The sequence below is a fragment of the Salvelinus namaycush genome, chromosome 32 (assembly GCF_016432855.1).
Source record: "Salvelinus namaycush isolate Seneca chromosome 32, SaNama_1.0, whole genome shotgun sequence".
Lineage (NCBI taxonomy): Eukaryota > Metazoa > Chordata > Actinopteri > Salmoniformes > Salmonidae > Salvelinus > Salvelinus namaycush.
Window position 1 is genome coordinate 6,233,602 of NC_052338.1, and position 11,399 is coordinate 6,245,000.

Genomic DNA, 11,399 nt, shown 5'->3' on the forward strand with positions numbered 1-11,399 from the left:
AACTCCCCAGACCTTAATCCCATTGAGAACTTGTGGTCAATCCTCAAGAGGCGGGTGGACAAACAAAACCCCGCAAATTCTGACAAACTCCAAGCATTGATTATGCAAGAATGGGAAGCCATCAGTCAGGATGTGGCCCAGAAGTTAATTGACAGCATGCCAGGGCGGATTGCAGAGGTCTTGAAAAAGAAGGGTCAACACTGCAAATATTGACTCTGCATCAACTTCATGTAATTGTCAATAAAAGCCTTTGGCACTTATGAAATGCTTGTAATTATACTTCAGTATTCCATAGTAACACCTGACAAAAATATCTAAAGACACTGAAGCAGCAAACTTTGTGGAAATTAATATTTGTGTCATTCTCAAACATTTTGGCCACGACTGTATACTGATAAAACGGGCACCACTGCCAAAAAGAGAGCATCTGCATCCAGCCATTTCAGAAGCTAGCTTTTTCTTCACGCTCTGCAACACTGTAGCCAAAGAGTGGTTCCCTACAAAGCAAGCTGTTCTGTGTTGGTGTAATGGCCGACATTAGACAGACAATTATAAGGTTCTTACAGACACAGCCACGCCATACACACTCACTCACGCTTTCACATCAGTCGCAGCTCAGGGAGTTTGAAGGGGCTAATCAGTGTGACTTTGAGGGTGTGTGTGTGTGTGTGTGTGTGTGTGTGTGTGTGTGTGTGTGTGTGTGTGTGTGTGTGTGTGTGTGTGTGTGTGTGTGTGTGTGTGTGTGTGTGTGTGTGTGTGTGTGTGTGTGTGTGTGACACCCAAACCCACCATCTCGTCACCATTCACCCCATCATTATTGGCGTTACTCTCCACTTAGACACGGTAACGTCGTTGAGGCTGGGGCCGGTTGTCTTCACAGCCAAACGCATGGATTATATAATCCCAGTGCAGTAGGATAGGGAACAGCAGTGATGATGGTGATTGTAATGGGAAGAGAGGGCTTGCTTGAGGTTTTAATGTAGGAATGCTGTTGGGGAACCCGGTGACAGAGAGGGGAGCAGCGCTCAACTGATTTCACACACATTACCACCCGGAGCACTGGCACGGCAAGCGGAAAATGAACCCCCAGTGAGAGAGAGTGGAAAAGAGTGTGTGTGTGTGTGCGCGCGTGCTTGTGCGACGTGTGTGTAGTCACTCTCTCTTTCTATCGCTCTTTTCCCTCCCTCCCTCCCTCTCTCCCTTCCTCTCTCTCTCCCTTCATCTCTGTACCCTCAGCCCCAGAGGGAACAGAGTTGTGTAATAAGGAGTTACCAGGATGACAGAATGAGTTGCAGAAGGAGAGGACGAGGGTCAAGTAGTGAAGCAGCTCGGTGCCTGAAGAGCGATTGGACAGCATGTGTTGGTTCTGTACTGACGAGCTGGTCCAGTTCTATTGACCAGATGTTGGGCTTAGAGGCTCGACGTCACGTGTTAGTTAGACTGACTTTTCTTCTAAATCAGTCTCTCTCCCCCTCTCTCGCTCTCGCTCTCTCTCGCTCTCGCTCTCGCTCTCTCTCGCTCTCGCTCTCGCTCTCTCTCTCGCTCGCTCGCTCTCTCTCTCGCTCTCTCGCATAATTATCTTGAATGTACTTACCCCATGTCGCTAAACCATTATCAGCATTTTACAGCAGTTTTAAAACATACACCAACTGAAATAATAATAACGTGTAATGTGTTTTTAATGCATATTTGTTTCTCTCTCTCTCTCTGTTCTCAGCGTGTCCCCCTGGCTCGTACAAGATGTCTTCCAGACAGCAGGAGTGTTTTCCGTGCCCGGCCAAGAGTGTGGCGGAGGAGGAAGGCTCGGTGGTGTGTGTGTGTGAAGAGGACCACTTCAGGACCCCCCTGGACAACCCCTCGGCCCCCTGCACCCGTAAGACACGCGCACCTGTCCCTATGCAACTCCTCAGCTGATTGTATCCCTCTATCATATCGCCTCTTCTCTAGCCATATCACCCTGTCACTCCTCTTTTCAGTCTCTCCCTCTATCCACCCTTTCCCTTCAGCCCACACCCCTCCCCCCCAAACCTCCTCACTTCAGTATTCCCTCTCCCTCTAACCCATCCGTCAGGTAACCCAATCCCGCTGTCCTTCACCCGTCCTTATTAACCCTACGCCCTCTACCGTTCCCCTATTCCTTTCATCCTTCACCCATCAATCCTACTAAACCTGCATCTTCCCTCGTCTCCCTTCCATCACTTTAGTAACCGCAACACCTCCATCCTTCACCCCTCCACACACACACACACACACACACACACACACACACACACACACACACACACACACACACACACACACACACACACACACACACACACATCCCCCCCACCACACTAAATGCCAAAACCTCCAACGAAGACGCGCATTCAAGTCCAATTCCATACCGGCCCGCCGGGGGCCATATTGATCGAAGAACTAAGCCTCTGTAGTGTTGATGGTTAAATACACACACGCCACCTGATTTAATCCACCTAGAATGTTCTCTATAGCACCACAGTATACCAGACAATAAAACACAGAGGTCAGCAAGGGACTGTATTCATTCTCGGGCGCCCGGATCAGCTCTAGCTTTTATAGCGCTGTAATTAGAAGGTTTAATCACGATATTGATTCCCGGTGCTTTTATATCTACAAGGGGCAGCCTGTGATAACATTTATAGCTCTGTAATTACCACATTAATTACAATATTGATTCAGTAATTGTGATCATCTCCTGATACCACCAAGCTATTGTGTGCTGGGAGGGAGACAGACCGACGGATGGAGAGAGGGAGAGGGGGACTGAAGGAGAGACAGATGTAAGGAGAGGAGGAGTGGAACTTAAGAGTTGAGAGGGAGAGAGTGTATGGAAATTAAGGAATATACAGGCCCGGCTGTGTGTGCACGTATGTGCGTTCTCATGCGTGCGCATGTGTGTTATTGAATAAGTGAAGGTGTGCTGCTCTCTGCGTGCTGATGGACACGTCACACACCACAGCTGTGCCTCGCTTCTGGCCGCACGCCCCTTTCACCATGTTACGTAAACCTCACCGAGAGAGACACACACACATTGACACACACACTCATTATCAGGATGGCGCCGGAAGGAATAGTGGCCCTTTTACGGGCTTCTGACCAATTGTGTTATTTTGTGTCTTTTTTGAGGGCGCTGATTGTAACTTTTTAGGGGTACATAATGTTTCTGCCATTGTTTCCTAAGACCTAAAATAGCTTCTAGGCATCAACAGCTATCACTAATGTTGATTTGGACGAGGACTTCTACCTCAATGAGTTGGGGGCGAAAGACATATTGATTATCGCGGATCAGGCCCGAAATCCCCGACACTCGAAGGAGGAGACGGCGCTATAGAGGCCGGCGTGCGGGGATACCTGACGAGACTACGTTGGAGAGTGGATAAATCGCCTCTACCCTCCGTTCTGTTGGCGAACGTGCCATCACTGGAGACTAAACTGGATGAGCGCCGTTCGAGACTCCTATCAACATGATCTGAAGAACTGTAATATCCTTTGTTTCTCCGACTCGTGGCTGAACAAGGACATGTTAAATATAACTCTAGCTTGTACAGAAAAACATCGGCTGGACAGAACGGCTGCGTCGGGGGAAGGTAAATAACAACTGATGCGCAGCCTCTAATATTCAGAAATTCTCTAGGTTCTGCTCGCCTGAGTTAGAATTCCTTTCCTCCACACACAGAGACTCATACAATGCTCTCCCTCGCCCTCCATTTGGCAAATCTGACCATAACGCTATGCTCCCGATTCCTGCATACAAGCAAAAACTCAAACGGGAAGTACCAGTGAAGCGCTCAATACGGAAGTGGTCTGATGAAGCGGATGCTAAGCTACAGGACTGTTTCGCTAACACAGACTAGAATATGTTCCGGGATTCATACAATGGCATTTAGGAGTTTACCAAATCAGTCACCGGCTACATTAATATCAATCAATCAATCAAGTTTATTTTATATAGCCCTTCGTACATCAGCTTAATATCTCGAAGTGCTGTACAGAAACCCAGCCTAAAACCCCAAACAGCAAGCAATGCAGGTGTAGAAGCACGGTGGCTAGGAAAAACTCCCTAGAAAGGCCAAAACCTAGGAAGAAACCTAGAGAGGAACCAGGCTATGAGGGGTGGCCAGTCCTCTTCTGGCTGTGCCGGGTGGAGATTATAACAGAACTATGCCAAGATGTTCAAAATGTTCATAAGTGACAAGCATGGTCAAATAATAATCATGAATAATTTTCAGTTGGCTTTTCATAGCCGATCATTAAGAGTTGAAAACAGCAGGTCTGGGACAGGTGGCGGTTCCATAACCGCAGGCAGAACAGTTGAAACTGGAATAGCAGTAAGGCCAGGTGGACTGGGGACAGCAAGGAGTCATCATGCCCGGTTTGCCGTGACGTATGGTCCTAGGGCTCAGGTTCTCAGAGAGAGAGAAAGAAAGAGAGAACGAGAGAATTAGAGAGAGCATACTTAAATTTTAAGTGCATCAACGACGTCATCCCCACAGTGACAGTACGTACATATCCCAACCAGAAGCCATGGATAACAGGCAACATCCTCACTGACCTAAAGGCATAGCTGCCGCTTTCAAAAAGCGGAACACCAATCTGGAAGCTTATAAGAAATCCCGCTACGCCCTCCGACGTACCATCAAAAAGGCAAAGCGCCGAACAAGACCAAGATCAAACCCTACTACACCGGCTCAGACACTTGTTGAATGTAGCAGGGCTTGCAACTATCACAGATTACAAAGGGAAACCCAGCCGCGAGCTATCCAGTGACGCAAGCCTACCAGATGAACTAAATACCTTCTATGCGCTTCGAGGCTAGCAACACTGAACTATGCATGAGAGCACCAGCTGTTCCGAACGAGGGTGTGTGATCACGCTCTCCGTAGCCGATGTGACTAAGACCTTTAAACCTGTTAACATTCACAAGGATGCACGGTCAGACTGATTACCAGTACATGTACTCAGAGCATGCCCTGACCAGCTGGCAAGTGTCTTCACTGACATTTTCAACCTCTCCCTGACCCAGTCTGTAAAACCTACATGTTTCAAGTAAACCACCATAGTCCCTGTGCTCAAGAACACTAAGATATCCTGTCTAAATGACTACCGCCCCGTAGCACTCGCATCTGTAGCCATGAAATGCTTTGAAAGGCTGGTCATAGCTCACATCAACACCATCATCCCAGACACCCTGGACCCTCTCCAATTTGCATACCGCCCCAACAGATCCACAGATGATGCAATCTCTATTGCACTCCACACTGCCCTTTCCCACCTGGACAAAAGGAACACCTAGGTGAGAATGCTGTTTATTGACTACAGCTCAGCGTTCAACACCATTGTGCCCGCCAATCTCATCACTAAACTAAGGACCCTGGGATTAAACACCTCCCTCCTAACACCTAACACCTCCCTCTGCAACTGGATCCTGGACAACAACACAACCGCCTTGATGACCCTCAACACGGGGGCCTGAGAGGGGTTGGGTTAAATGCGGAAGACACATTTTGGTTGAATGCATTGTGGTGCAACTGACTAGGTATTCCCTTTTGCTTTCCTGAGGGCTGCGTGCTTAGTCCCCTCTTCTGCGTGGCTGCGCACGACTCCAACACCATCATTAAGTTTGCAGGCGACACAACGGTGCTAGCCCTGATCACCGTCGACGATGAGACAGCCTACAGGGAGGAGGTCAGGGACCTGGCAGTGTGGTGCCAGGTCAACAATCTCTCCCTCAACGTCAGCAGGACAAAGGAGCTGATCAGGAAATGGAGGTCTGAGCATGCCCCCATCCACATCGACAGGGCTGTTGTGGAGCAGGTCGAGAGCTTCAAGTTCCTCTGTGTCCACATCACGAAGGAACTATCATGTTCCACACTAGAGGTTGACAAAGGTGTGAAAATTCATTTCTGGCTATTGTTTGTTTAGGGTGTATCGATAATAATTTCAGTAATGCAATATGCGACTGTGATATATGGTTGTCTTACCTATTTTTGTTAAATGCACTGACTGTAGGCCTAAGTCTCTCTGGATAAGAGCATATTCTAAATGACCTAAATGTAGATGGATTAAGGCTGGAGGATGAGGCCAGAGACCCCAGCAGGATGGTCTGCTCAGCACAGCACCAGCAGAAATCTATAGCCTACAGCTGAGCACATATGAACATTTACAACATAAACATTCAAAAAAAGTTTTCCAAAACCTGAGCGGGGGTACCGCATAAGTCAATCTATTTTTATTTCACTCTTCACCGCAGATGGGTTTAGTTAAATACGCAAACAATTGGGCTTGACAGTAAAGTTCTCCGGTTGGTCGCCTATTTGATTAAACCACAGCATTTTTTTACAAGCCCTGTACTCGGTTCCTTCCTTGTCAAAGACAACTCCATCAAATTTGGCTAGAACAGTCGCTCCTTCCTTGGTTCTAATGTTAATGTTAGTGATGTGTCCTTGGCTGTAACAAGACATTGCAATTCATTTGAAGGCTTCATCACTTAGCCTACTGATGTAGGTTGACATCTGACTCTGAGGTGGCCTAGTGACTGGCAACAACTGTAGCGAGACCCGAGTGAGCTGACGGGAGGGAGGAAATGACCATTTATCTATTTATTCTTATTAAGTAAACTATATTGGGCAGGTGTTGTTTTTATGAAATGCTCCACACATTACGTATTTACGCCCAAAAAACTGTTTATAACTATTCCTGTACTGCCCGCTCCTGTAGACTGTTGATTCTGTCCCGAACTTGACTCTAGAACGTCACTCCCATTCCTGTCAAAATCCTGCGGGTCTTGCGGGATTCGTCCTGTTCCCGTTTCAATTGTTCCCGTGTCAACCTCTAGTCCACACACATCAACACAGTCGTGAAGAGGGCTCAACAACACCTCTTCCCCCTCAGGAGACTGAAAAGATTTGTCATGGGCCCTCAGATCCTCAAAAAGTTCTGCAGCTGCACCATTGAGAGCATCTTGACTGGCTGCATCACCGCTTGGTATGGAAACTGCTTGGCATCTCACCCAAGTCATAAACTGTTCTCTTTGCTACCACACAGCAAGTCTGGAACCAACAGGACCCTGAACAGCTTCTACCCCCAAGCTATAAGACTGATAAATAGTTAGTTAAATAGTTAACCAATAGCTACCCGGAATATCTGCATTGACCCACCCTTTTTGCACGAACTCTTTTGGCTCATCACATGTTACAGTTTATTATCTATCCATTGCCTAGTCACTTTATCCATACCTATTGTACAGATCTACCTCAATTACCTCGTACCCCTGCATATCGACTCGGTAACCCGTGTATAAAGCCAATTTTATTATTACTCATTGTGTATTTATTACTTGTGTTATTATTTTTCTATTGATCTACTATTTATTTCTCTGCGTTGTTGGGAAGGGCACTTTAGTAAGCATTTCACTGTTAGTCGACACCGGTTGTTTACGAACCGTTTGATTTGACATCCACCGACACACACACTGCCCCTCCCTGTCACCCCCGCACGTTAATCACCCCTCTCTACACATACACATTCATTATTACCACAGAGATACCCACACACACACACACACACACACCACCACTACATTATTGATATCATTTAATGGACCAATACCTTCATGTTATGTCCATCTGTTTAAACATGCACAGTTACGGCACTGCGTCATCTAAATTATTTGAGTTATGTAGTGCTAGGCCTTAGAAGTGAACCTTCTGTTTTCACGTGTGCATGACTGTCTACGTGACTGATTGACCATTGTCAAAATGTAGTGAGGAGACGGAGAGAGGAAGCCACGCAGGACTATTGAGATGCACCCGTCGTGTTTCACATTTGGTAAGAGAGGGTTCTCGTTCCGCGAGCACTAACCACCTTTTTCTCTGGTGACTCTTCTTTGCCGTTTGTCAGCAGGGCATTTGTTCCAGCCAAGACTGTTGACACAAGGAATAGACAGTCCCTTCTCTCACGCACCGCACACACGACCGCATACAGTGTGCACACGCGGCTTTTACGCGTCACCGTCACTGATAGAAAGGCCTCTCGTGTCTCGTCTTGGGTTTTACTTCTCAATCCACCGTAAAATGAGGTGGTTAGTAGTTCAGGGGCTGTCTCTAGAAATCCCGAGCGAAGAAAGATGGTCTGCGAGCGGCAGTCTCTCACGTACGGCTCCTTTGTTCTGTCATCGCAAACATACTCATATTTCATCTAGACCAGGCAAGCTGTTTTCTTTGCTTTGGTTAAAGTCTTATTTCCTCTCTGTTTTCCCCACTGCTCCGTGCACCTTCCCTAATCCCTTCCTCGTCTCTATCCTATCAGAGTGTTATACGTGAATCCGAACCAGCACAATCACACCATGTGACTAGCATAGTGTGGTGGACCACACTATGAGAATGGACTACAGGGTGAAGTGTCCTATGGTAATTGGTTGGCACTGGTTTTAATGGCGAACGTGCTGAATTTAATTTACTGAGCAATCGGGTCTAAATCAGTGCAGTGGAAGGCAACACCCGTCCATAGTTATTCAGTCATACAGCTGTCTAATGTACCGGTATCGTACCCAATCTGCTTTTTTGACTGTTACGTTGTCGCTTTGCTGCACGGTATACCGGTGTTATCTTGGTCAGGTCGTTATTGTAAAAGAGAACGTAAAGGCGAAATCAAATAATTAACACCTACTATAGCACTGTAGGTAGTACGTCAAACACTTTCATACATCATAGAGGCACTAAACATGAATCATGTATATTTAACTACGAATTACATTTATATATCTATTTATTACTCCCTCCCAGGCCCCCCCTCTCCTCCCAAAGACTTGGTCTACACCCTCAAGCAGTCCACCCTGATCCTGGAGTGGGGCGCGCCAACGGACACGGGCGGCAGGGGGGACCTGACCTACAGCGTGGGCTGCCGCCGGTGCGTGGGGCTGCAGTGTGAGCCGTGCGGTGCCAGCGTGGGCTTCATGCCCCAGCAGAGCGGGGTGACTGAGCGCACGGTGACCGTGGTCAACCTCATGGCCAACTCCAACTACACGTTGACGGTCGAGGCCCTCAACGGAGTGTCAGAGCTCCTGCCCAACAAGAGGTTCTACACACAGGTCAACGTGTCAACTAGCGTGCCAGGTTAGTGGAAGCTGTGTTCACACACACGGAGGAGCGCACACACACACACACACACACACACAAACACATCATCACACTGATTCTCGTACTTTACCCTCAAATCAGTAACACACCAACCAACGTATGAGAACAAAGGAGTGCCCAAAAGCACACGATACACAAACTCTGAACTGATTACACACACACACACACGCTCACACCATCGGGCTCAGCGCCCCTCTCCTTTCGACACTAGCTAAAAGACTCCCATCATCACGGTGGAGCCATCTCATTTTCATCAGCACCCTTCACAAAGCCATTAGCCAGAGGCTTTAGAAAAAGCACTCAGCAAAGTGTTCCTGTCAACTGAGACACACACAACACACCCAGCAACCCCCCCCCCCCCCCAATGATATGGAGTTAGCTCGACTGTGGAAAGACCCAACCCCACCATCGACCCAGACTCCATACATTCTCTCCTACTTCTCTATCTACACATTTGATGACTCTTGTTTGTTCAACTTGTCTGAATTCGCCGGCTGATATTTCACAAACATCGACCTGCTGTGGGGGAAGAAGAAGAAAAAAAAGACAAGACAAATGTAATGTTTCATTTGCATATGCAGAGAAGAGAGGTAATGGGAGCCCTCGAAGTGAGAGCGTGTGTTGTACTCTAATTGTTAATTAGTGTTAGCAAATTCAATGCGTTATGAATGGAGGTTGTATTAATGCACATTTGGAAACGGAATGCCAGCACTTTGGAGGGTCCACGGTTGGGCTAAAGTGACGTCAGGCACACACACACACACACACACACACACACACACACACACACACAGACACAGGAGAGTTATCACGATGGCTTTATCAATAGAGTCATGATTTGGTAAAGGAGGAGGTACGTTTTGGCGGGGTGTGTACCTGTGAGCGTAAGCTTGTGTGTGTGTGTGTGTGTGTGTGTGTGTGTGTGTGTGTGTGTGTGTGTGTGTGTGTGTGTGTGTGTGTGTGTGTGTGTGTGTGTGTGTGTGTGTGTGTGTGTGTGTGTGCGTGTGTGCGTGTGTGTGTGTGTGTGTGTATGCAAGAGTGTGGCTGAGGCTTAATCCAAGGGTCACGGAATGGCCTATACCTGCATTCTTATGAACATTCACTCAGTCACCCTCATAACTCTACATACAATCAGAGAGGTAGACACGAGCACAAAGGAACCGGTTGGCAAGTGCACACACAAACACTTAACACACACACACGCGAAGGGTTAAGCATGCGCTCGTAGCATGCGCTCGTAATGCCGCACGGAGAGGGATACACACTGACAAGTGCACAAATGCTGAGCGAATGGAGGCCTGAAGGTCTCAGGGGCCACCTTTTGCATTCTTAGATCTGAGTTTTGAGCTAAAGGCCGAGTCGTCAATTCCGGGCAGTGTTCAGGAGGAGCACCTGAACACCTGAACCTCTCACCTAACGCGAGTACTGAAGACGGAGGTGCCACACACCTCCAACTACAGCACGTCCTTTTCCTCTTTCTCTTCCTGCTTTCTACCTCCTTATCGCTTCATTTCCTTCACTCCCATTATCTGTGCTGTTTTCTCTCTTTCTTTTTTCCCCCTCTCTCTTTCTCTCTGTCGCTTTCCCTCTTCGTTCTTTTTCCTGTGTCATATACCCCCCCCCCCCCCCCCCCCCTCTCTCTCTAACCAGCCCTACTAATTTAGACATAAATCTCCCTGGTCCAGAGAGTGGAACGGGGGCCTTTCTCATTGTGTGCTTCTCTGAGTGCTGCCTGCCCGGGGCCTTTATACATTAAGAAGGAGAGACTGCCAGTTTATGCCCTGTGCATATTTTAGGCTAATCCACTCTGTATAAAGCTGCTTCCACTAGTCCCCACCCAGCCAATGAACTATAAATCCTTCGCCTGCAAACTGCTGCACTCCCTTCAAGGTCAGAGACGAACATTATCGGCAAGCCATGTGTAGACTGTGGCGTTTCCTCTCTCTCCCTCTCTCAATGGCTGTCACGACTTAGTTGATGCATGGCTGTTATGGGTTGTTAGAAGCCGTGTCCTTCTGTTTGTTGTCGCGGGGATTGAATGGGTTGGAGAGTGGCATATTCCCGAGACTGAGACAGAGAGACGAGGCTTAACAAATTGGAGAGATTTTCTATTGACATGTGACTGTGTGTGTGTGTGGGGGCCATTCTTGAGAGAGGCGTGTTGTTTATATGATCAAGCATCATGTAAATGTGTGTGTGTGTGTGGCTACTAAGGATGTTACGAGCAGGTAGAGGGATGAT

At 47.7% G+C, this 11,399-nt stretch overlaps 1 protein-coding gene across 1 annotated transcript in view; it reads left to right on the top strand.

Moving 5' to 3' along the window:
- Nucleotides 1-11,399, top strand: part of LOC120026769 (ephrin type-A receptor 7-like) — a 139,291-nt gene that overhangs the window by 80,184 nt on the left and 47,708 nt on the right. Inside the window, exons 3-4 of the mRNA XM_038971487.1 lie at nucleotides 1,718-1,873; nucleotides 8,805-9,134. Coding sequence (XP_038827415.1) covers nucleotides 1,718-1,873; nucleotides 8,805-9,134 — 486 coding nt within the window. The remainder of the gene's footprint in view (nucleotides 1-1,717; nucleotides 1,874-8,804; nucleotides 9,135-11,399) is intronic.